At 38.9% G+C, this 26,237-nt stretch overlaps 1 protein-coding gene across 1 annotated transcript; it reads right to left on the reverse strand.

Moving 5' to 3' along the window:
• Positions 1–14,749: 14,749 nt before the first annotated feature.
• On the reverse strand, positions 14,750–20,316 carry isl1a (ISL LIM homeobox 1a). Its single transcript, XM_062418026.1, has 6 exons — positions 20,289–20,316; positions 19,719–19,908; positions 18,313–18,572; positions 16,919–17,205; positions 16,194–16,361; positions 14,750–14,866 (listed from the first exon to the last, which is right to left on the reverse strand). Exons 1-6 carry the CDS (start codon positions 20,314–20,316, stop codon positions 14,750–14,752), a joined length of 1,050 nt encoding a protein of 349 aa, XP_062274010.1.
• Positions 20,317–26,237: the final 5,921 nt, after the last annotated feature.

Raw genomic sequence — 26,237 nt, forward strand, 5'->3', positions numbered from 1 at the left:
GCCCACTGTCTCCCTAAGATAATGATTAAGGTGTACTTTTGTTTAATATTTAATAACAGCTATCTGCTCTGGACATCAGCCAGCAGGGTTACAGTAGAATTAGGTGTTTCCAAAGATTTTCAAATAGAAATCATATTTAATTCTCTTTGAGAATACATAAGCCCATCAGTGGCGGACTTAGGCTGTCTAAGGATCAGGATGAAAAAATAAGAAGGGCATCTGATACAATCAATGGGCCCCCATCAGCAAAGAATAATGATGGTAGCAACACTGAAAACGTAGCATTACATTGACAAAAATTTAAATTCACAAATACAGAAAAAAACACATTCAAGTTAAAATAATAATTTTGCATGAGCTATTTGTTTTATTTTTCAAAAAAGATGTATTATGTATAATGTTCAGGCTAGATTACAACCATACACACGAATCATGAAATTGCTTCACAGGGTTTCTCCAACCTTTCTCATGTGCTAGTTGGGTTTTATAATGGTCTTTAATGGTATTCTTTGGAATACCATTAAAGGATCAGTCTGGTGTTATTCCATAAGTTTGTCATTACCAACAAATCAGACAAAAAGACCAACACCAACAATGAGTACCACTCCCAACAGTTTATGACTTCTTCTCACCCCCACCTTCTCATGAGTTCCCGTTCAGATGTTTACAAGACAGTTCTGAGAGACACAATAAAACATACCTGTATTTTTACAAACCTTGAATTCTTCCATTAAATGACCACTGTGCCGATTTTCTGCCTTATCGCTTTGTATTTTCATATGCCCAGAGACTCTACTACTCTACTGCTCATTATCTCTCTCTGAAATGCAGCACATCCAAAAATCAAAAAAAGGAGAGTCTGTAAAGTCCAGTCAGATGGCTTTTAGGTCAGTGGCGTGTCAGCAGACAACAGTGGATTAATGTTGCCTTAGTTTCTGAGATGCTATCTCTGTGATGACTGCAGGCTCCCTAATACCCAGCAGATGCATGCAGGTGAACAGTTCCTGGTTACTGTGGATAAATATGACTGAATTGCTATAATTATTAGCACGTAGACCTCAAGATAAAACTGTTAAAAACATTAAAGCGAAGACCAGTCATGTTCTGAACAAATGGATCCAAGTTAGTTAAATGTAGACAGTTAGTCAAAAGAAGTAACAAAACAGCAATGCTCTATCTCCTGGGTCATCTCAACCTTTAGTATGTGCATCGTTTCTCAGGGTCGCTTGTTTATCCGCTGGATCTGGCCTCCTTCATGCCCAATTTACATGGTTGCTGCTCTGTCTCAAAATGTTGGTCTCTGCTGTTGGATAAGAGGAATGGTGTACCATTTTTTTGTGATGACATTGTTCATTTGTTTGATTCTCTAAAGTTTTTCACGGATGCTGCGCCCTCTGTGGGATTTGGAGGGTATTTTCAAGGTTAGCTGCTAAATGGCCTTATTCCTCCCGTGAACTCGACTCATTCCCCATGCTGTTCCAGATCTATCCCCTTGCAGTAGTGTGTCATGTATGGGGAAAGTTCTGGCAACACAAATGCATTGCAGTGCAGTGTGACAACGAAGTAGTCGTATACATCATCAACAAGGCTGTTCAACCAGTTCCAAAATCAGGCCATTCTTTTTTATGTGTTACTGAAGTTGCATTCAGTAACACATCATTTTTTAATGAATCCTGTTACAATCAGTGCTGTCTGCACTTTTATTTGTCATTGCATCCACTTTAAACCACAGTGTTTAAGAGGTTTGGTAGCCAGTATCCAATTTAATGCAAGATGTTACGATCCATCTTTCCCCAGTGTATTTTCTAATCCAGCCATTAAATTGCTACTTAAGGGCATTTCAAAAGTTGATAACAGACTCCCAATTACTATTTCCATCTTGCACAAAATGCTAGCAGTCTTGAGACAGAGATATATTTCTCCTCATGTTGATTCTCTACTGGATTGTTCTTTCTTTCTAGCCTTTTATGGGTTTCTAAGAAGCAGTGAATTTACCACTTCTTCCAATGCATTCAATCCAGGGAGGGACATTACTTTTGCAGATTTAACTTTTAACTAAGATGTAACATTTCCCCAAAGCACTGTTTGGGCCATTCATTTAGAATTGGTGCTTCTATCTCAAGAGGTTTCAACTGCTTTCCTTCAACAACTGGGCTGGTGGTCATCCTCCACTTATGCTTCCTATGTGTGCCCTGATGCTTCATCTATCATTGATGCTCAAAAGTCGCTAAAGCCTTAACAGCTGCAGTAAGCTTTCCTCCTGTTTGATGTTCACCGTCTTGGTGTTTGATATTTTTCACTATCTAGCTGCTCCCTATTCATTTAATCAGGTTGTTGCTGTCCTCTCTCTACAAGCTCAAACTCAGCTCATTTGGTGTCACCTTTTGGTTTTATGTGATGTTCATTCCCTCTCTAACTTTATTTTACTGTGTCATGTGTTTGTCTAACTCTAAGCAGGCCGTGCCTCATAAACTTGGTATGTTATTGCATATAACTGGAGGTAGGTGGTAACTGTGTGTACTGTGTAATGGTAAGTGTGTATTACACACGTTAGACATATTCTGATTTATGTTAAAGGGTGCTATTAGGCAATGAGTGAAATATAGATGCCAAGGTTGTTGTCACATTGCTTAACTTGTTATCATTAATAATAATAAAAAAATCAGGTTATTGCTGACCACTAACAATTGCTGGCAAATTGCACATCACATCTATCGCATCTGCATCTGTCAGGTCATTGCTGACCAATAGGTATTGCTGGTTTATTGCACATCACATCTATTGCATCTGCATCTGTCTCTAGCCATTGCTGGCTACATGATGATCATCTATTGAATTAGAAAAAAAAAAAAAAAAAAAAAATTCCAGGTCATTTCTCTGTGTAAGCACACTTTGCTCTGTTCCATAGCTTTTTTTTTTCTTCTTTCAGCTTGTACATTTTTTTAATGCTCATTTCCTCTCGCTCAGTGGGTATGTTTCCTTTGGAGGTCTATTAGGCTGTGTTCATTTTAAAAGGGGGTTTTCACCCTTTATTTTGGCTGATCTATCTCGTGGCTGTTCTGGAATGATGTCTTCATGGAGTTCAAGCATCAAAGACTTATGACTATCACATTGTACTCATATAATAAAACATCATTCTTTTCTCATTCATTTTTCTCGCCTGACTGAAATGCAGATATCACTGTAGTCACTAGACTTGTAGTTCTCGAGACCGGTCTTGGTCTCGAGAGCACTTTTTCATGGTCTTGGTCTTGTCACGGCCTCGACAGTCTTTGGTCTTGGTCTTGTCTTGGTCTCGGGTCTCTCGGTCTCGCCATGTCTGGGACCGGCAGAGCGGTCTCGAGGGGATTTGTGTCAATGACATGCATTTTGTGACTCAAACGTGTTGGCGCTCATTCTACACACGACATGTACTGTCTTTGTATTGTTGTGCCTGTAGTTAGGGGTGTGTGATATGACGATATTAGATCGTGAAGGATTAGAACGTGTCGACGATCTGACAAAGCAGAGAGATCGTAGAATCGTCTATGGACCACATTTTATATGTTGCAGTTCTATGCTGACGCACAGACGCATCAGAAGTTTCACGTCCACACCGGCCACACCGCAGCCAGAGGCAACAGCTAGCGTTAAACCAAAAAAATTAAAACAATGTCTGAACAATAATATGTTATAAAGCTGCTGGATTTTTAATAATCAGATTATAGACATTGTTAGAAAGACTGAGGGGCGGAACCTAAGTTTGTTGTTGCCATGGTTTCCTCCCCGTCCGGTTAACGCGTTACACGCTTTGAAGCCGGCTAACTTTATTTTCTCTAATGTGCGTCCTTAAATGATAAGTAAGTTATGTCAAGTGATATTTCACTGATTGTTTGTTTTACAATAAACTGTTGTTTGATTTATGTAAATTTGACGGCATTTATAGAATTTAAACGGCAGTTATAGCACTCGTTAGCACTCGTTAGCATTATGCTAGCGCATTTCTATAACGGTTATAACGGTTTTCTGTTATCAGTGTTATAAATAGTAACAAGTTATTTTATCACCATTAACACGCTAATGTATTGCTTTGAGAGAAATTGTAATGTGTATTGAAGTCAATTCTTATGTTTATTGAATGTTTATGATTTACGATAGCCTCCATTTACATTGTATACCATTGTTGCCATGGTGATTAACATTACTGTTTGTTATAAAAACACCCAAATATCATCATATCTTCACATCATCCACCTCCAATCATCTATAGTATCACCTGTAACATCTGCTGATGAAGAATTATAATTAAATGTTCACTAAATGAAAACATCCAGTCCCTGACTCTTTAATGGGAGTCTCCATATTGCCGCTTCAACCAGTATAAAGTATAAAGTGCAGAAGAGCTGCTACAGACATTGCAGTTTGATAATTTTTGTTCTAAATCGTTGCACTTTAAGAGATAACCACAGTTACTTAAATTTGCCTTTTTATTTGGCAAAATTGCACAAACTATTTAATTTAAAATCTGTTCAGAAAGGTTCTTTGGCCTAAATTGTGTTTTCTTTTTTCTTTTAGGGCGATGTTTTACATAGGGAAATGGTTTGGGTGCACTGTTCAGAAACTTGCAAATTACTCTCAAAAATCAATGTAAAAAAGAATCGTGATTTTATTATAAAAGAAATCGTGATATGATATTTTTGCCATATTGCCCACCCCTAGCCTGTAGTTGAAATAATACAATCTAATATTTATACTTAGCAGCTGAACCCAGTATGGTGCTTATGTTCTACAACTCATCCAACATTTTTTGGGGGGGTTTTCGGTCTCGGTCTCGGTCTCGGTCTCGACTGGTCTTGGTCTTGACTTGGTCTTGATACTCTCTGGTCTTGGTAGTGTCTTGGTCTCGGTTTAGGCGGTCTTGACTACAAGTCTAGTAGTCACTGTTCTTATTGGAGGACTGACTAGTGGAGCATCAATGTGACTGAAGGTCCTGCCATCTGTTCCCCAACAATCAACCCTCTTTCAAAGTCACTTGGATCTTTTCCTCTTGCCATCTAGATACAAAATCAGAATCAACTGGGCCTGCTCAATATTTTTGTGAATATATATTGAATGCTAACTGTTTAACCAAGCAGTGCACCTGTGTGGGAGCATCTGCATTCATATGTTTCTCCACACGTTTATTCAGATTTTTCCTTTAATTTGTCATCCATCTGTATATTCAAAATATATAAAATGTGTGATGTGAAAGATGTGAACCCACAGACAATTATCACCAACTTTGTAGCTTCCGTCAGGTCCACAGAATATCTATCATTCTGTCCAGTGAACAGCAAATATCAGAAGAAAAAAAAAAAAACGTTTTTGACTGGAGGGGGATTTTAACCATTTTGGTTTTAGTTTCAACACTATCATCAGTTTCATTTCCAACAGCAGCTGTGGAAAAACCTCGGATGAAGCTACTGTACCACCTGCCAAGAACCAAACAGCAGACAGACATTTTGCAGCTAAAGAGCCAGATATTCTTATCAGGAGTTGGTGGTGACAAAACAAGACTGAATATTGGACTAAGATTCATCAGGTAGACACAAACATTAAATAAATGCTTATGTTGCTCTGTGTCTGCAGGAGCTGTTAATAGTCAACTACTAACAGGTTCAGGTGGAAGAAGCTTGACATTGTTATAGTGCCACATAAGCTAGTAGGGCGGATGTCGGTGGAAAGGTGGATCGATGGGTCAACAAACCATGTGACTTTGACACAGGAGACCAACTTTGGATTCCTGCTTTATACCAAGAGCTAACATTGTTTTTTCTAAACTTTTTTAAAACAGGTCTTCCATCAGAAAACACTCATGTGGGTCATATAAAGGGGACCTATTATGCTCATTTTTAGCTCTATGGTTTTATTCTTAGACTCCACTACAGTACCTTTCCATGACACACAGTTAGAATCTGAATCTGAATCTGAAAATACTTTATTGTCCATTGCAAGGCAGTGGAAATTCATCTTTGACGTGATGCTCAATTTACATGATTGGCTGGCTATGTGGAGGCTGCAGAAGGGCAGAACATATCAGTTATGTAAAGTTACTACCAATGCAAACCCAGCATTTCCTGCATTACTGCTTCAAATTAAAAGCTTTTAAATGATTAAATAATGGGAGGCACTTATTGTGAAGAATGTACAGAAAGTGTTCCTCACACTTAGCAGAGCATCATTCTCCACAACATGTGGAGATATTTGGAGCTATTTGTTCGGTGGATCAGTTAGAAATAATACAGGGATGAATAGTATAACCAAAAACAGACACAGTGATGATGATGTTTGATGAATAGCTGCAAATGACCAGCACACCCCAAACAGGTAAACTACTTATTTTACTATGCCCCTTTGCTTGCACATTGCAAGCGCTGCTTGCTCTGAGATAGCCAGGGCACACTCATCATCCCGACTGGCTGTGCAGGCAGTGACTGTCAGGAATCCCCATACAAGGGTTCTTCTTCACTGGTCTGTCTGCACTTGCTGTCAGCATGGGCATAGGGTGGGGGAGGGGTAGTAGGGAGGTAAATTTTAGCTCCACCACACTGGTCCTGCTGCTAGTATGAGCAGCATAAAAGTGCCCTCAAATGGGGGCATTATTTGCTGAATACATACATCTTCCCAACTATCATTTTCTTTGAAAGCCCACGTACTGGTGCTGGGTTGATGCGTTAGGATGCCCCACTTACCAATTTCCCAGCACTGACAAGCATAAACTCTCCAGAAAATCAGCACTTTCACCACATTCACTTCTACAATTGGCACATCCTAGCTGACTAAATCTTCTGTCTGTACAGTGTGTCACAAATTAAGCAATACTACATGATATCACCAGTGTGTGTTGTGTGTTGTTAAGCATGTACTTTTGAGGCAACAAAGGCAGTTTTAGATATTAATGACCGTGGGGTATTTCCAGTTGCACCATCATCTGGAGAGACTTTTTAAGTTCTACACCTGCAAAGGTTCTAAGAGCTGCCAGTATATTGATTTTTTCCATTCAACACTTCCAAACTTTGCAGTGTAATGAACAGTATAACCTGACTGGCAGGGTTAATTTATGTAGCCACATTTACATGTCATACAGTATTCCTTTCTCTGAAACCGATATCACATCAGGTTTACACCATTTGCAAAAAGGTGGTTTATTTTAGCTGCTGAAACTGCTGCTGCACTGTTGCTCACATGGAGCACTAACTCATTACCATTGCATCGTCCACTTGCAGGCTCTGATTGTAGGACTTGTTTTGTTACTCCCCAGTTTCTCTATTTATTTGGGCCAAAGTGAAAGTGCTAGGAAGGACAAGCTAAAATCGTCATTGACATAAATGATCATTGTCTGTTTTCACATATTTATATAACCATATCCATGTGAGTTGGTTGACTACTGTGTCACTCTGGCTATTGTGTAGGGGGGAAAAAATGTTAGAATTTGCACCATTAAGAACACTTAGGGAAGGCTTGTTCTAATTGTGCTTTCCAGTGCAAACATAGAAAATCAAATTATTTTATGGCCATGAGAAGGTAAATATAACTGATACAATAAGTGTCAATTACATTCAACTCCTGTCCGGGTTTGACTTGTGACACTGTCACAGACTTTCCACTGCTAACCTATATTGGGCTTTTAGGAGTCAGGCGCCAGTTTTTCTGGGAAGGCTAACTCATTTCCTATCCCAATTCAATGTGGTCTCATCGAGAGGCCCGCATTTGTTTCGTTCAGCCTGCCCAAGGTACAGTGCTGCTTTTGTTCCATCTCTCCATTGCTCTGAATAAAGTCCCAGAGCCAGACAAACCTGTAGGGTATGTTATCAGGACTCTTTGTCCTGGTTTTAAGCTTCCCCTGGCCAGATCCCCATCCATACAACAGTGGAGAGGCACCACTGTAGGCAAAGAGTCTGTCTCAGTGTTTCCCTTAGTCACTCTATGGAGGCTCAACAAACTCTAACATGGCTCTTGATTCGTAATTTTAATACACCACGATAATGCTGCTGAATATAATTTCATTAGGAAATTCAATACTTGAAATGTGTGAACCTGATCAGGGATTTCTTTTCTACATTAAAGCAATGAGAAACAATGATCCACAGAGAGGACCACAGCACCTTTTCTCCATATTTCAGCCAGTTTACAATGTGTATTTTAGATTACTGGTGTAATACCATTACAAATATTACATAAAATGTCTAATTACACTATTACTAAATAAAATACTAGAGAAATAATTCAATTATGTTGTTTACAGTTGTTTTACTGTTGCATGGTGATGCAATTAAAAGTGCAGATGGATTTGGAAAATCTGCACTATATCACAATGCAACAATAACGTAAGTTTTACAACAATTACAGCTACCTTAATGTTCACTTTGATCATCAAGTCTCTGTAAGTTTGTTCATCTTGAGGTGAAATGAACGAAAACAAATGGCTGTCTGAAAGGAAGGACTCATTACCAATTACCCTGCAAGTCAATGACTAGTCTCCCTCATTTGCTGAAGAAAGGTGACTATGTGACTAAAAGTAGAATGGGAGGCAGAGCCTTCAGTTATCAGGCTCCTCTCCTGTGGAACCATCTTCCAGATTGGGTCTGGAGGGCAGACACCCTCTCTACTTTTAAGAGCAGGCTTAAAACTTTCCTTTTTGATAAAGCTTATAGTTAGGGCCGGCCAGGCTTGCCCTGGACCAGCTCCTAGTTTATGCTTCTATAGGCTTAGACTTCTGGGGGACTCCCATGATGCACTGAGCTCCTCTCTCCTCCTCCCTCTTTCTCTTTATCCATCCATCTATAACCATTTACATTCACGCACTTTAAATGCATTCAATAACCTAAACTTCTGTCTTCTTGTCTGTGCTTTCTCGTCTCACAGGTAATCTGGGCCTGTAGACGTCGGGATGAAATATTCCAGTCCCGGACCTTCTGACTTCAATGTTGATTTTCAATGTGCTTCTCTCTCTCTCCTATCCTTTCTCTCTCCCTTCCCCCTCAACTCCAACCAGTCGAGGCAGATGGCCGACCACTTTGAGCCTGGTTCTGCCTGAGGTTTCTTCCTGTTAAAAGGTAGTATTTTCTTGCCACTGTCGCCAAATGCTTGCTTGTGTGGGAATGTTGAGTCTCTTTATAAATTAAACTTAAAGAGTATGGTCTAGACCTACTCTATGTGTAAAGTGCCTTGAGATGACTTTTGTTGTGATTTGGCGCTATATAAATAAAGATTGATTGATTGATAATGTATTTGGCCAGTGGACCTTCAGGATTTTCTTCTTGTTTTTACGTTCTTTTTCCCACCTCGGACACTTTTGACCAGTAAGCGGAGTGAACATTCTTAAGTGGCTTGAAGTGATGCATTTTGGTTCGTTGAATTTTCTTCAATCAATCAATCAATCAATCAATCAATCAATCAATCAATCAATCAATCAATCAATCAATCAATACATCTTTATTTGTATAGCGCAAAATCACAACAAAAGTAATCTCAAGGCACTTTACACATAGAGCAGGTCTAAACGGTACTCTTTTAATTTAATTTAGAGAGACCCAACATTTCAGAGAGCTCAAACAAAGAAGGAAATGCTCTAAGTTTTCCAACTCATCCATTGAGTGGCTAAGAAATTATGGGTTGAAAATGCCCAAAACGTTAATTCATTCTACTAATGCCATGCCAATCCGTTGGCTGCATGAGCAAATGTTGAGCCAGCATCAACTTTTGCAAGATTATTCTGTTTTCTTGCTGGAGCTGTTGTCGGTCTGGACATGGCCCTAAGGTCATAATTCCACAGTTTATGTCCGTAGTAAAGTAAAAACAGATATAGAGCAATGGAATGTACTCACATTAGACAACTTAGAGGGCAGAGTCTAACACCATTACACGTTCAGGTAAATTATGGAGTTTACACTGCTCTATCAAATTGTGAATTATGTTTCTTGACTGTCAGAATCAAAGGCAGAAGAGACTGAAAACTTCATGCAGAGAAGGCTGTGTTGGATGGATGGAACAACAAACTGGTTGCAGTTGCATATAACTGGATTTATTAAGGGATTTCTGATATAAAAAAAAACCCATCTGATAACATGGTCTCAATATGTTAAAGACTGCTAATTATGGTAATGGATTCTCTTATTCCCATTGGTCTAGTAATACAGGTGACCACACCAGTTTCTTTTGAGAGGAACCTTATATTGTCATTCAGGGTGTGCAGATTAAGAAGTAAGATAATACATACTGCCAAGTGCAGATGATTTCCTTTTTAATAATAAATTCATGTGTCAAGACCATCTAGTTTCCCATGCCAAATCATGAACAGGTTAATATGAAATCAAAATCAAAGTGTGATAACCACGTTAACAACCCTACTTAGCAAATGACCAGTCGGGATTCTGGTCAACACCCCAGTGGTTTTGCCACTGTGTTCAAATACTGTATATCACAATTAAAATAGAAAGAGGGAGATGCTGCAGTAAGCCAGTGCCTTTGGTTTTGATTTAAGTGATGAGGTCAGACAATCCTGATGGAAATCAGTGATATAAAAGAGAAGAGAGACACTTTAACTGTTTTAATTCTGTTGTGTAAAGCAACCATCTGCAATACTACTGATACATTTTATATGTGAACTAGAAGGATATCAGCTGCATTCTGTGACCCTAATATGCATCAAATTATTGCAAATAAAAAATGTTTTGCCCACCTTCAAATGGCTGTATGGGGAGTCAATAAACTGAAGGAGAAACCCTTCATATAGCATGAAAGCTGCTATGAATGACAGCTGCTACTGAGAATCAGACATTAATCTCTAATCTGCTGTTGGAAATTATTGCCATATTGCCACATTTGGAATGAAAAGCTATCTTTAGGGAGCCTGCACATGTTTTTACTGGTTGAAAATTGCAGGATAAAAGCAAAACAGATAAGGAGAACACATAAACACATACAAAGGGTGCTGTGTGGGCACACCGGTGCACTGTGCAGTGTGTTGTTGACCTGCTCCAGGTAGAAGGCAAAAGGTGCAAAATGCAGTGAATCTTGACACCAAAATTACAGTGTATTGCTGGATTGCCAATAACATTCCCCCCACTGCACCTCAAGGCAAGATATGGTAATACAAGACAGATGGGCACAGTGTGTGTGGCATTTCCTCACTGTGGTCACCCGCAACACAATTGTACAAAGATAGACCCCTCTGTTCACTCATAAAACTTGTTCAGAGCCTTCCAGTCTGTTCCAGCATGCTGTAGAATCTTGTCTTCCTGACTGATTGCATGAATTTGTTTTGTGCTCGCTCAACAGTATTGTCAAATGAAAACAGTGACAGTGTTTTTGTTGAGATGAATTCATGCCTAAAGACAAGAAAACTGAATGCTGTAGACTGCACAGTTCCATCAATTCATGAAAGATTGTTTGTATTGATTATTGAATTTAGTGGCTGGTATGAGTTCCCCTGTTGCAAACTGCTACAGGTGGTACTGTTGGTGGTAACCCCCCTTCATTGTCACCATCTGAATTTTAACAGGACATTGTGTTTGTCTTTGGAAACATCCTATATAATATCCCACTTTAAGGTCTGTCTGAATGTACATACATTTTTTTATACAGGAATCAATTTCTCATAGGATGTAGAGTAGTCATGCTGTCTAAGATAAAGCCACATTGTGTCGCTGTTGTTTCAGAGAAAACACTGGTGTTCAAATGTTCTTCCTTTCTATTTTCTTCTGAAAACATCTACAATTTATAGCTCTCTAAATAAAGGCAGACCAGTGGAAATTTGCCAACTCAGTTTCATTCACAATTGGTCAAGCTATTATAACAACCATGCAGGCTATCCTAATGAAAGTGTGAGATAAAGAGGATAGCACACTATCACAAGGGTAGTGAAGCACTGGGAGACAGTCTCAGGCAGTTGTTACACTTGGACTCCAGCTGGATTCAAACATATTTTCAGTTTGTCGTTGTTTCCAACACCTTGCAGTACTATTACTGAATAAACTGTAGTGAATGACTGCTGTATCCTCTTTTTTGGCTCGGTAGAATATGCTTTTCTCTATGTTAGTTAGCTCCCCGTTGTTCTCCAAGTGATGCTTGTATGACCTTACCTCACCTCTTATACTCCCAGATGAAAACCAGCAGCAGCATGTCAGCTTTATTTGTTCACTAATTTCAATCAATCTTCCACAGGGCATACATTAGTCCTGGAAAAATTGGGGAAAAAATTAAAAAATTGAAATTAAAAAAGCCTCTAAATGTAGGAAATTAAAATAATTAAAATGTCTTTAATTTAGTTAGCAGCCTTCTTTTCCTGTCATACAATGGCATTTGTATTTCATTGTATCAGCTTCAGTTACATGACTTATTTCCTGATGTGCCTTTTAAAAAAAAAACATTCATAGGCTATGCTCAATTCTTGGAAGGGCAAAAATGCTTTAAAAAAATTCATGGTGTCTTCAGTGCCTGGCCTTGGCTAATTAAGCATTTGTTTTGGTCTTTGTAGTCAATGTATGTGTTGTGTATTTATGGCAAATGAGCCATTTGTTAATAGTTACAAATAAAATGTGGTCTTTACATGTTTACAATACATGTTTGATTTAAAAATAGCTCTCATGAGTGCATTTATACCTGCAAAGAGACAATATTCCTGCAGTCATAAATTGACAGATCTGTTCTATTAAATCAGTGACTCAATAAGAAAAATAAAATAAAAATCTTACAACTAATTGTCAACTTTGGGCGTAAATTCAGTTCCAAGTAAGACAGTGTGAAGCATGGTTTCTGCAGATCTGCAGCTGAGGAGGTAGGAGGAAGGCCTGTGGAACGAATTGATGCCATTAAGCAGAGTAACAGGGAGAGTGATACACTGACAGAATGACATCTTCAGTTCTGTATTACTCTCTGTGAAACTTCATCTTTCCTGGATTTCAACGAGCAGTCTCAAACTTGTGAGGGAGTGTTCAATGTCACCATTAACCAAATTACAGATTTTCAGTCAGAAGTCTCGGTTTTAAGATTTTGGAAGAGGATGGTGAACATTTAGTTCTATAAAACTATCAGCACACACATTCACACATACCAAGAAACTACAATTTCAACAGTTTTAAAGCTTGGTTTTTGACAAATTAAAACATTACCTGATCAGATTTGAATATTTTTTTAGAGATGTAATATTCCCTGCTTATGAGGTTGATACACCTCTTACAGATCTTTACACAATGAGCTTAATAAAACATTAAGAAAAAAATTAAATGGTATTTTTACATCAGTAGTGATGGTTAAAATAACAAGGAAGGTCAGTGGAGACTCCTACATTTTCACTCCCTCATCATGAAATTGTGACTTCAAATATTCTTATAGAAATAAATATGTTTTGTAGCTGTAATGTAAAAAAACGATTTCTGACAAAGTTTTGATGTGAAAAATCTAAATCCCAACAAACATTATTCTTGTAACATATGGGATCGAAATGTCAAACACTTCCATCCTAACCTAAACATTTGTGTTTAATATATCTGTCTGTTTCTATCTTGGGTGTTTGATGGCAAAAAGCCACAGAGCCAGGAATATCTGTCAGAAGTTATTTCATTTTAGATTTTTCTTGAAACACATGAAACATTTTGCAATTGTGCTTGCACTGTCCATTGTGTTGGAATTTTTTTTTCATGTAAAATTGAAGGCAGATCACAGGATTACAATCAAGATAATGAGGTGGTTGTAAACATACCTTGATTCAAATTCATCCACTTAAAATCTTATTTCACAGTCAGATTTTATCACTTTGTTTTGAGAAAATAAGATTTTAAAATTCAGAAAATTTGTTAAGATTAAGATGTTTTGCAGTGTCGTTTCTAAAGCAGGTAGGCAGCATAAACTGAGACAGCATCTACAATGAAACCCAACATGACACCGATTAATCACAGCCTACAATCCATCCAGCCATTTAATAGATCTGATGTTCCACCTCAACGAAAAATCCCTTTAGATATAGTCAAACTCTTCTTATTATCCGATTTTGTATATTATTAAAGAAAACATGAAACATTAAATTTGTGTTAGAAAATCCACAAACCAATTTACAATCTTTTTGTTTCATTTTACTTCAGTTAAGAAAGTTACACAAAAGGTGGCAAATTTGTCGACAATAAATAATAAATAAATTTTGTTGCACGGGAACAAAATAACATTTCTTCCAGGGCTAACTTTAACTTATTATTAATTATACACATCTTTGGGAAAGAAAATAATATTCTCGGACGGACACTAACTCACACAAATGTCCCACGAAGCTTGTGGCAAAATAGAGGTATACCTTGTTGCAAATGCTTTAGTACTTGGGTCATGACGGAAATCGTGTAATTAGATGAAGAAAAGCAGTGCTGTTCCCCTCCAAAGGTCTATTATAACGATGAGGTGCCTTTATCGAATTAAAAAAATCACCAGTCTTTTTTTTATTCAAAGTAGCGCACAGCATTTGGAGAGTGCAGTATGTAGATTGTTCTTCTACTCAGAGGTCCCATTTATTGATGGAGTCAGGTTCATGTCTTTTCTTTTGGCAAAACTGTAACCAGGCGTGTGAACAAGCGGCACCAGCCATGATGACGCATCCGTCTGGATGGACACAGGAGTGAGTGGCTGTGGTAAAATCCCATGATTGTCTTCACAGTGTCAAAATACAACCAGGGGCTGTTTGGTGCAGACGGGAGGGATGGGATGAACAGGGGCAGTTTGTTCAGTCCGTACATGCGGCCTCTACTCAGGCCTCAATAGGGCTGGATACCATGCTGTTCGGCGTGTCTGGAAGCTGAGACGACATTGACGCTACCTCGCTGCCCGTCGAGTTTGAACCCGGCCCCCCTTCCGAGAAACTGACCTGCGGAGCACAACAAACAAGATATGAAACATCTGGAAACACCACAGAGGTGTGTAACATGGCTGGAAATGCACATTATTATTATTTTTTATCTCCAGGAGCCATGGAGAATGCACAGAGAAGCTGAGCAGATAATAGAATGTAAGGATCATACTATGGATTGTATATATATATATGCTTTAGTTCATTTACAACATCATTGTCCTGTCCACGCATGCTGAAGGCCACAGCAGCACATTATTTCACTGAGTATATTTGTTGAAAATTAACATGAAAAGATATGCAACTCTAATTGTTTGAGTTTTATTAGCATTAGTCATGTCAGTACAATAAAAGCAGATTTGATATTTGCCCTGACGGATGATCTATTTGACTAAAGATTCAAGTCTGCGTGATAATTGTTTCGTAAATTAAAAAAAACAACGGCCACCTAGAAGCTTGAAAAAATATAGCCTATCCAAACTTGTGGGGAAAAAGGAAAAAAGGTTCTGACTACGAAGCCAGTTCAGTTACGCGGGGAGTAGGACTATTCTGCCATAACGTAGACCCTAGTCTTTTCTCCGTCCTTAACTAACACGGTTTTAAACCCCACATGAGTTAGCTGTCATATTCCAGTCCTTGTCAAAAATGCTAATAATCCACTTCTGTGGCGGAGGAACATCTACAGCCTCCGCGCCATACGTTGGAGCTCATTTCAGGAGATCAGTCCTTGACGCGATGGCTGTAATGTATTACTCCATAGGAGAAAAACAAATGAAATTGGATAGAATACATTTATCTCTAAAAGTTTAAAAACCCATCACTAGGCCTGTGGCCTTTTTCCTCACTTGGAGCATCCCTGACTGAAAAGTCCGCTTTTCTGAGGCAAAAATAACAAACTGGCCTGTCACTAACAATATGAATTTAATGGAAAACTAATAAACCAGATTTGACAAGTGAAATGAATGACATCAGTGGTCTAAGATGCTGAGCACTGATTATGAGACTTGAGGGTTAAAAAAAACAGGAAAAAAAACATCTGGTCTGACATGAAACCATCGTGCCATTTCATATGCGCATCTCCATACCACTGGAGACATTATGACTGAATAACTAAGGGATGGATAAAAAGCTCATCTGTGGAGGGCAAGCTTCATGACATTTGTAAATAGTAGTTTGAATTCAGATCAAATGACTTTAAATACCTTGCAGATAAAAAAAGTGTTTTTCTGCAGGGAGGAACCACTTGAATGTTGACAATATAATATCTAATAAGCCCGTTGATGTAGGCCTATTATAAACAATAAAGCATGACGGCTTAATGACTTAGTGACCAAAAACAACGCACCAGTTGCTGGAAGGCCGGCTGGTCGATGTCGCTCTGCAGCGCAAAGTCGCTGAGGACCTTCCAGGGCGGCTGGTAGCTCTGCACCTCCACTGGGTTTGCCTGGATGCCGCCGTCGTGCCTCTCCGGACTGGCCGCGACCATCGGGGTGCCTGTCATTCCCTGTATGTTCTGCAAGAGCACGCCAAGTGGTCAGCACCCAGAATATTGTTAGACATCAGATAGAAGGTGATTACAGGTGATGCAGTGTGGGTGGCCGGGTGTGGTTGTGTGTTTCTGTGGGTGCGTGTGTGTTAGGGGGATGGGGTCGTCTTAAATACCCCCAGCAGTCAATGAGCAGAACGATCAATAAATAAGAAAATAAATAAAGACGTGATGTGATGATAACTTCCAGGTGTGTTTGACATCACAGCTGTGTGAGTGTGTCGATAAATAAGCTCAAGTTCTTTATCATCTTTCAGGTTGTGCACACATGCCTTTATATAAACATTTTGAATCTTATACCACCGCTGTCAGATACTCTGAGAAAAGTTATAGCTAGGGCTTTATAAATAATACTTTGCAAGCTTAAATGGACCTTATGTTTAGAGTTGCAACATTTGGGGCGTTTCTGTTATCTAAGAATAAATAGCCCACATGCGTTTTTTCTTAATGTAGCCTTGTCATATTCAGCGAACATGAAATGTTCCAGTTCAGTCAGTCTGCTGCAGTCTACTGTGTCCTCTTACCGTCTTGTCATTGGGCTGCTGCTGCTGCAACTGCTTCATCAGTATGCTCCTCTTCTTGTCTTTGCACCGCTTGTTCTGGAACCAGACACGGATCACCCGCGGGCTGAGGCCGGTCATCTCCACTAGCTGCTCCTTCATCAGGGCGTCGGGCCTCGGATTGGCGTTGTAGCAAGTTCGCAGTGTGTGCAGCTGCTTCTCGTTCAGTACAGTCCGGACACGGGTGGTCTTCTCCGGCTGTTTGTGGACGTGAGGCCGAAGCGCTTGCTGCCGGGCCGAGATAGGCTCTGCTGTTGAGAAAGGACGAGAGAACAGCCCAGAAAAGCCAACGTCAATTTATCATTTATCATTTAATTTGTCACAAGCCCAAATAAATATTAGGACAAAGACTGCTGAGCGGATAAGATATGAGGTATATAAAACAACAGCCATAGCCTGAAACACACGATGCTAAACTTTTGCAAATTATCGGTCTTTTAAAAGTTTCCTGGCTTCGTAATGGGCTACTTTCCAAATAGCCTACAATGTTGCTGACATTATAGAATTAGTTCACTTAAAGATCACATCCAAGCATTTTTTTTTAAAAATACCCCCAAATGTCTATATGACGTGTCTCCCTTGTAATTAAAACAGCCCTGTGATAAATGTGTTCTAAACATGATTTCATGGTTTCAGGAGCAGGCATCACTGCATGTGCATGATTTTGATGTAGAAGGACAGCACAGCTCTGGTCGACCGAGGGACTAATCTGATCCAAGGTCATGAAACCACCAGACCAGGATGGAGATACAGCAGCAGGCTAGCCGTCTAGAGAAGCCTCCTAAACCGTCACAGACAATCAAGGCCCTGTGCAGCATTTTTCGTTTGAGCAATGTTCTGCGCTCATCCTCCAACAGTGATAACATTGTGTAGTCTGTTTCTAACAACAGCGCCAGCTCAATCTACCGAGTAGGCTCTAGCCTGACTGCTATGTAGAAAAGGGAATCCAAAATACTAATATCTAGGCTACCGGAGCAGAAACCAGAACCAGCGGAACAGAAAACATCAACGAGCCAAGTGTGAGCCCAGAACAGACACCAGGAGCATCTTCCCTGCGACGGGACGACGTTTCGCCGACATGAAAACGTAGCCTAGTCTTCTATTACATTTTGTATGTCACCGCGCCTCATAAGAACACATTTACAATGAGAAGATGTGCAGTTTTTAAATGTTACAAAGAAACATCGCTGTCGGGTGTCCTCTCAGTCAAGTCGGAGAAACAGTTTTTGTTTGAGGGGCCCTGGACAAAATCCAACTACGTGAAAAGGCTTCGGAACATTGAAAAAAAAAGAAAGTCGGAGCTAGAGACTCAGCTACAGTAACAGCCATGGCCTGTGTCCCACTCCCCGGGACTTTACCTGCCATCTGCAGTGGTCTGGCGGGATGTAGCGGACTGAGCGGGTCTCCGGGGCCCAGACTGGCCCGCTCCACCACGTCATGATCGGCCCGGCAGAAGAGCCCGTCTTCCCGGAGAGCGAACTCGTCCCCAGGGATGAGTTGCCGGCTGCAGGCTACGCAGCGGAAACACTCGATATGGTACACCTTGGAGCGGGCCCTCATCACGAAGTCGTTCTTACTGAAACCGATGTTGCATTTAGCGCATTTAATCCCGTATAACCTGCGACACACACACACACACACACACACACACACACAAACACACACACACACACAAACACACACACACACAAAAACACACACGGGATCCAATCAGTTTGACTGCAAGAAGCTCAGACACAAATCTAATTATAACATATACAGGTTACAGTAACTACAGAAATTACACGATTGATAATAGCCTATGGGTTGACAATAATAATATTAATAATAATATTAATAATAATACTAATACTACTACTACTACTACTAATAATAATAATAATAATAATACTGTTGGCGTTTTGAAAAAGTTATTCAAAATATCCATAGGCTATATTTGTTTTTGTGAAACGATATTTACATTTTGAAAAAGCAATTGTTGTTGTTGTAATTATTATTATTATTATTATTATTATTATTATTATTATTATTATTATTATTATTATTATTTTTGTTGCTGTTGTTGTTGTTGTTGTTGTTGTAGTAATTGTTGTAACATTAGCAATGTAATGCCGTTCCGGTTAGGCCTATATGATAGCTACAGCCTACACTGTGATGATTCTCAACTTTGGTTGTTTTTCTGAACGATGCAATCTGTATCGACAGTGTGCATGATTTTGGTATAAATAGGGATTTTGTCATTAGTTGTGATCTAATCTCGTGTTGTAATAACATCCCCAAATCATCAGTGAGTAATGTACAGACTGTATGAGTTTTAAAGGCTGAAGTCAGGATGTTTTTTTGTTTTGTTTTGTTTGTTTTTTGGTTAATTATTTTATGCAGGTCCATCTGTCACAATCAGATCCATAGGATTCGCTGATCGGAATCATTGATTAAAGACTGCTCTGCATTGTTAGTTAAGTTTAAAATATGCATAACATAATACCAAAACATGGAATACTGACATGTCTTAGCTGTGAGGTATACTACATCAAATTGTTTTAGCAGTAAAGATGGTTAATCACAATATTTGAACTCATGTTGACCCACTGAAAGCAGAGCTGCACGCACAAATGTGTCCAAATATTATAAATGTGATCATGTAAAATATTTAATACTGTAATAATAATAATAATAATAATAATAATAATTCCAATCGCCATGCAGCTCCAGCTCCGGTATATCTGAAGGGATCGTCCCGTCTGTCCCGTCCCGGCCGTCCTACCTGATGTAGTCCCGTTTGCAATAAGTCTTTCCGTCCCTGACGAAGCACGTGCAGGACTCGTCCAGGTACTGGCTGCACTCGGCACATTTCAGACAAGCGGCGTGCCATTCCAGGTCCGGGGAGACCCGCAGGATGTACTGGTCGTGGATCTGGTTCCCGCAGCCCACGCATAGAGACACCAGCCGCTTCTCTGGAAGAGCAGCACGAGCAGGACACATCATACACTATGTCCACAGCTGTCCGCTGATAAAAGTCATTCAATTCCAAATGGCTTTAAAATAACATGATGGTGATGATGATGATGATGATGATGATATTTATTATTATTATTATTAGTTATTAGTAGTATGTTAATATTGTTATTATTGTTGTTGTTGTTAAATTGTCTGGAGGGAATGTCTAGGATATAGTTAACATCCGCTAACTTAAACCTTTTCAGACACGTCTATAAAATTCAGTATAGGCCATGAAAATATGTTGTGTATACATAAATGCATCACAACTAAGTCAACTTAAGTTGTGAAGAATTTCGTTCCAGAATCGCATCCTAACAACGGACAAGTGTCTTACTTTTCGGCGGATCCCCCATGTCTCCCATTTCCACAAAGTAAGGCGATGTTAGGTCCACTGTCACAGCGGGCTGCAGCGCCTGGAAGGCTGTCGGTGTGTTCCGCTGCCGGGCTGCCGGGCCAGGGGCTGCGCTGTCCAGCTCGTAGAGGGAGTGTGTGTGTGTGTGTGTTTCTTCCCGGTGTGTGTACAGCTCTGATCCTGACAAGCGGCAGAGCTGACGTAGGACAGCAGCACGTCATCTGTGTGAGCAGCTGATTGGCTCTACCCCCCTCCCCCCCCAGCCAGCCAACACGCGCGAGCACAGACTGGCACACTTATGGCTACAAATCATTTGTTTTCCAGCTTTTCTTTGCTCTTTTTCTGTTCTGTATTCTTTTCTCTTATTTCTCAGTCTACTGTTGCTACTAGGACTGCTGTTTACACAGTCACGTTAAGGAAAACATCCTCTGACCCTGTTAGGGTGACTGTACATACAGTAGGCCATACAGGAACATTCCTGGACATGTACTCCTAAACATGGACATACAGAAGACGAATTACTATATTTGGAAACATGGACCAAACCGATTAAATGTTTCTTTGTGCTGCTGACAGATAGAAATCTTTTATCCCCACAATGTTAACTTTACAGAAACTCAGAGGAACAGCCTTGCTTTAAGCTCAGTGACACGCCTTTTTGAAGGAATGCTTTGAATGCGAGCCAGAAACGTTTTAGTGAATTTTCTAAACGCCTAGCAACATATCATTGTTCAACCTAACGAAAGATATCACCAAAACGGAAAAGTGGAAACGGTTTGTCAGCAAAGAGCAGCTGGTGTGAACCCTGAATCAGAGCAGTGACAGGCCAGGACCAGCAGCAGCAGCAGCAGCAGCAGCAGCTCTAACACACACCAACACGCCCTCTTGTGTTAGTAATCTATTTACACCAGACACACACACAGCGGCAGCACACAGACACCCCCAGTAGTCTTTTTAAACAGACCTATAAAATTTTGAAAGTGAAAGTAATATGTAAAGTCTGATCAGTAATGATGGAACTTTTGGCCGCCACCAGCAACAGGCTGTTGTTTTTGTTTTTGTAGAGTAAGCGACATGTTCGTGTTTATAGATATTAAAAATACACTCAAACCAGGACTAAGTGACGTAAACTATCAGATTTTATTGGCATACTTTTATAACTGGTGAGAAGATGACAAACCTAGCTTACTTCATTTATTTTTATAAAATGGTATTACTGCCGGATTCCCCGATCTTTACAAACAGATATTATGCAACCAAATGTTATTTACATTATCAGAATGTTAAGTTCAAATATAACAAGAGTTTTGTATAAAATAACGCACAAAACTGATAACATGTATTTTGTTGCAGCCGTAAAAATATGTAGTCTATGGACTCCAATACTGGATCTGTCTGTCTGATTGATTGATTGATTGATTGATTGATTGATTGATTGATTGATTGATTGATTGATTGATTGATTGATTGATTGATCGATGGTTAATATATAGAAAAAATGAATTTAAAACTGAAAAAATAATAATCCGAGGCACAAAGCTTTTATTATCCGTTGTAGGATTCCCTTCAAGCTACGTCATGCTGCGTGTCGGAAAGTAGGCTACAGCTATTAGAAAGGGCTGCCCAAGAGACATGCACGCGCAAGAACGCTATACATATAGACATTTGACCTCTACCTAATTTTCTATGGTCAAATCTGACATTTATGTGGGAATAATATTTCAATATGATATGGAACATTATAATCCATCTGATCGAGGAAATATAAAACCACATTGCAAAATTTAAAAACATGGTAAACATACATTATGATTATTATTATGATTATTATTATGATTATTATTATGATTATTATTATTATTATTATTATTATCATTATTGTTATTATTATTATTATTATTATTATTCCTCATCAATCAGCATCTCTTCGGTACTTTCTCTGCTCGTAGTGTGTTTTTTAAATCTCCTTACCGTAGTCAATGGTGGGTTAGTTGTTCCTTGTTGATTCCGTTTCAACAATCTAAGTAACACCGAATTTATAGGAGAAAAATACCACGAGACGGTGTAAAAACACTCCAATTTGCATACATACAGTCTCACTCTCAATACTAGACACTATGTCCCTTTTCTCAATTTAGCCTGTTTTTAGTGAGCTACTGTAGTGATGTAGTTTTTGTTAGATTATTAGGTAATTCTGTGATTATGATGAACTGTGATTATCTTATTGCAAAGACAAATATCAGAAACTATCGCAATGACTAGCAAGAAATATCCTGTTGTAATAAAACGTTGTTAGTGTAAGAGGTTCTTTTCCCTGAATGCAGTTCTGCTCCTGAACATAACCACTTTGACTGGTCCTCATAGATAGTTTTAGGTAACAGACAAGTGAAGCTTCACTGAGTGATGCATCTTGGCCTCGTGTAGCACTACTGTACATTAAACTAGAAAGTCTTTACAGACCCTGAAGTGAAACGACCACATTAAGGACAGAAGATGGATTGGATTGGACCAATACATTAAACAAACCAAACAGATGAAAACTGTGCAAATTGTGTCATTGTGTCAGAAGGGTCATTCTCATTAGAATCCAAATAGTTAGACTTATTTGTCAGTATCACCCAACTCATATGTGCACTGCTACATCCTAAACTATAATCTAACAGGAGTACATTTATCAAATATCATATAAACTCTTTCATGTGATTTTCAGTTTTGTCACAAGTGAAATGTAAGACACATATAATAGTAACCTCTTATATGAAAATGTATCACACATGAAACAGTCGACTTAACTCTTACAAAAAGCAAATGTACTATTTTATGTGATAAAAAGGAAAAGGTACTATTTCAAGTTTTTTTAAACACCAATTTTACGAAAAAGTCTGTGAACATTTTTTACCAGGCACACAAGGTTTTCAGACAACGTCACTCATTGAAAAGATGAATTGACATGTCACTCCTAATGTAGAAAATCAAAGGTAATAGGAATGAAATTGAATATAAAGATTAATTTTACAAATGCAGATAAAAGCAGAGTAGAATACAGTGCAACACAGCGGAGAGCACAAAGATGAATACCTTAAAGAAAGAGAATGTAGTGAATTAAATACAGTATTGAGTCATTGTTTAGTTCAATGGATTCCTTTTGAAGTAGACTAAGGTTGATTTAACATTTGTTGTTAAGACCTGAAGTTGTGGAATCATCTGCCAAATAATCAACATCATCTTTTAAATCATCATCATGATTAGCACATTATTGTTGTTGTTGTAGTTGTTAGTAGTAGTTGTAGTATCCTGTCCACTCCTACACATAGCTTACACTTGGGTTAGGCTCCTTATTCTCAACAAATATTAATGTTCACATCATTTGAAACCCTGAGGACTGCTCCAACTCTAAATTGTTGGGCTTTTTTTAATTTTATTTTTTTAATTGAGGCTCAAAACTTTTTGTCTTGCCATTTTGGTTTAGTAACTGAAATTTGGGATGATTCATTCATGTTGTGCACAGCACTATAACCGTGCTATCATTTTTATTCTCCTGTTTTGTTTATTATATTTTACCATAAAACTCTTTTAAACCCTTTTTATACTGTATATCCTTTTGGTGGTCATCTAGTGTATGTATCAGACTGTATAAATAATGTTTTGATAGATTATTTACAAAAGAAACTTTTCATAACTTTTATAATCTTATGGATTCACACATACAGTTTATAGTACGGTCATTTCATGCTGTGGGAAAAATAATAATATTGTACCTTTTACATTCCTGTATTTTCCCTTTATAGCTCTCTCTCAGTATGTATGTGTGTATGGTGTACTTGTTGTTAGTCTAGAGATTGGCTGACTTCTTTTGAAAGCCTCTTCTTACAGTTAGGCATGTATTAAAAGACTGCATGGGAGAGTAGAGGTTAAATGTTAAAGAGGAAAATCACAGCTGATTAAATTGTATTATATTTTATTGCGTTTTTTTTTTTAAATTAATGCAAAGTTTATAGACTCAAGCCAAACAAAAATCCCAGGATTTTTTTTTTTTACCTTTAATTTTACAGGGATGTTTTACAGAGAAGAAGGGAGCTGCCCAGTACAACCACAGTCTGCTGGCCACTGAGCAGCTCCACTGGAGCAGTTGGGGTTAAGGGCCTTGCTCAAGGGCACCTCAATGGTGTTAATCAGGGAGGAGCAAGCACAGCTTTTCACTCTCCCTACCCAGATTTATGTTTCGGGTTTGGGGGGTTGCACTGACAACCTTATGGTCACTAGCTTGCTTGTTTAATTTTTAGGCCACCACAGCCAATAATATTAGTAATAACAATAATTATTACAATAAAGCAAGCCAGCTAAGAGGGATTGTTTAGGCCATGAATTGCAGGTCTGTTATATGCATGAAAGCCAGATGCACTTCATCCATCACCCTGTCCTACATGCTACTTTCTACAGAGGCACTGAACATTAACACTCTATGTCTAATACAGGGTAGTCTGATATGATTCCTTGCAATACTAGGCTGACTAGAACTGTTAACAAGAACAATATCTCATATCTGGATGTTACTATTAAAGCATGATTTTTTTGCTAGCTCTCTCATTAGATATTGAGCTATTCTTGTATTGTCTTTGTTATTTTTAACATATTAGTTCACAAATGTGACACAGCACAATTCATTAATGCATCCTTGTGAAATAGGTGGTGCTGGAAGCTTGGTGATCTAGAGTTTGTAGCATTAACTCCTGTCTGCAGATATTACATCTCTTCAGTGAAGTAGTTTATACTCCAGGTTAGCCAGGTTCTAGTTAACTGGAGTGTGTGGCACAGCTAAAATGGTAGCTTCCTAAATATTTGATTTGCTGGGTCTTTGTTCCCTCAAAAGTCACCACTGGCTAGACCAAGGATGGATTACCAACTGTGCAAAATGAACTGCACAGCACAGCAAACTTGGTGCAATGGAATTTTCGAGCATAAGAAAACTGCACAATGCATAGAGAGGAGGAGGTACAGTTGGTCAGTAGGTTCCCTCAGTTTTCCCTTGTGGTGTCTGAACCTACCTCTCCATGACTGAATGCACTTATTGCAGGGGCAATTCTTAACCAGCGCAGTGGTGCAGTTCACATGAGAGGTATACTTGCCAATTTCTCATTCAGAGTACAGAGTACACAGAGGCATTAACAAACAGAAGACTGCTGTTATTTCCTGTTTCTAACTGCGAGTCAGGGCAGTTATCCATCATCTTCCCCTAAGCGTAGCCCTGTGTTTTTATTGTAGCCATGATAGTAATAATAATAACTTTATTTATATAGCACCTTTAAAAACAAAGTTTACAAAGTGCTTTGACAGACAAAGCAAAAGCAGCACAATACAAAGCAAAGATACAAATACACTACAAGTAGTGAATTATGATAGTGTAAAATAAAATGAAATAAAAGACAGCACCAATAAACAATCAGACAAATGAACAAACAACATCACATAAAAGCTAGTCTGTAGAAATGAGTTTTAAAGAGGTTAATTATTCTGCTAACCTTATTTCCTCAGGTAATTTGTTCCAAAGCCGGGGGTCCCTAATGGCGAAAGCGCGGCCCCCTCTAGATTTCAACCTCGACTTTGGAACAACCAGAAGGGCCCCACCTGAGGATCTAAGGCTGCGGGCCGGCTCATATGGAGTCAACATGTGTGCTATGTAGCTTGGAGCTAGACCCGGACGTGATTTAAAAGTAATCAGTAAAATCTTAAAATCAATTCTAAAATAAACAGGGAGCCAGTGAAGAGAAGCGAGTATTGGGGCGAAAGCGTCTGTTAAAACCAGTAAGAAGCAGAGCTGCTGCATTCTGAACTAGTTGGAGGCAAAGAGAGATTTTTGTGATAAACCAGAAAAGAGAGAGTTACAGTAATCTAAACGGGAAAAAATGAAGGCATGAATAATTTTTTCCAGGT

Source organism: Scomber scombrus, chromosome 4, assembly GCF_963691925.1.
Source record: "Scomber scombrus chromosome 4, fScoSco1.1, whole genome shotgun sequence".
Lineage (NCBI taxonomy): Eukaryota > Metazoa > Chordata > Actinopteri > Scombriformes > Scombridae > Scomber > Scomber scombrus.

What these genes read in the sequence shown, in the direction of transcription:
- isl1a (XM_062418026.1), bottom strand. Translation starts at nt 20,316, where the DNA reads ATGGGAGACATGGGGGATCCGCCGAAAA. An exon ending in CATGGGGGATCCGCCGAAAA is followed by an intron (nt 19,909 to 20,288) that starts GTAAGACACTTG and finishes CTGCTCTTCCAG; the next exon opens with AGAAGCGGCTGGTGTCTCTA. An exon ending in AGCAGCCCAATGACAAGACG is followed by an intron (nt 16,362 to 16,918) that starts GTAAGAGGACAC and finishes GTGCTCTTGCAG; the next exon opens with AACATACAGGGAATGACAGG.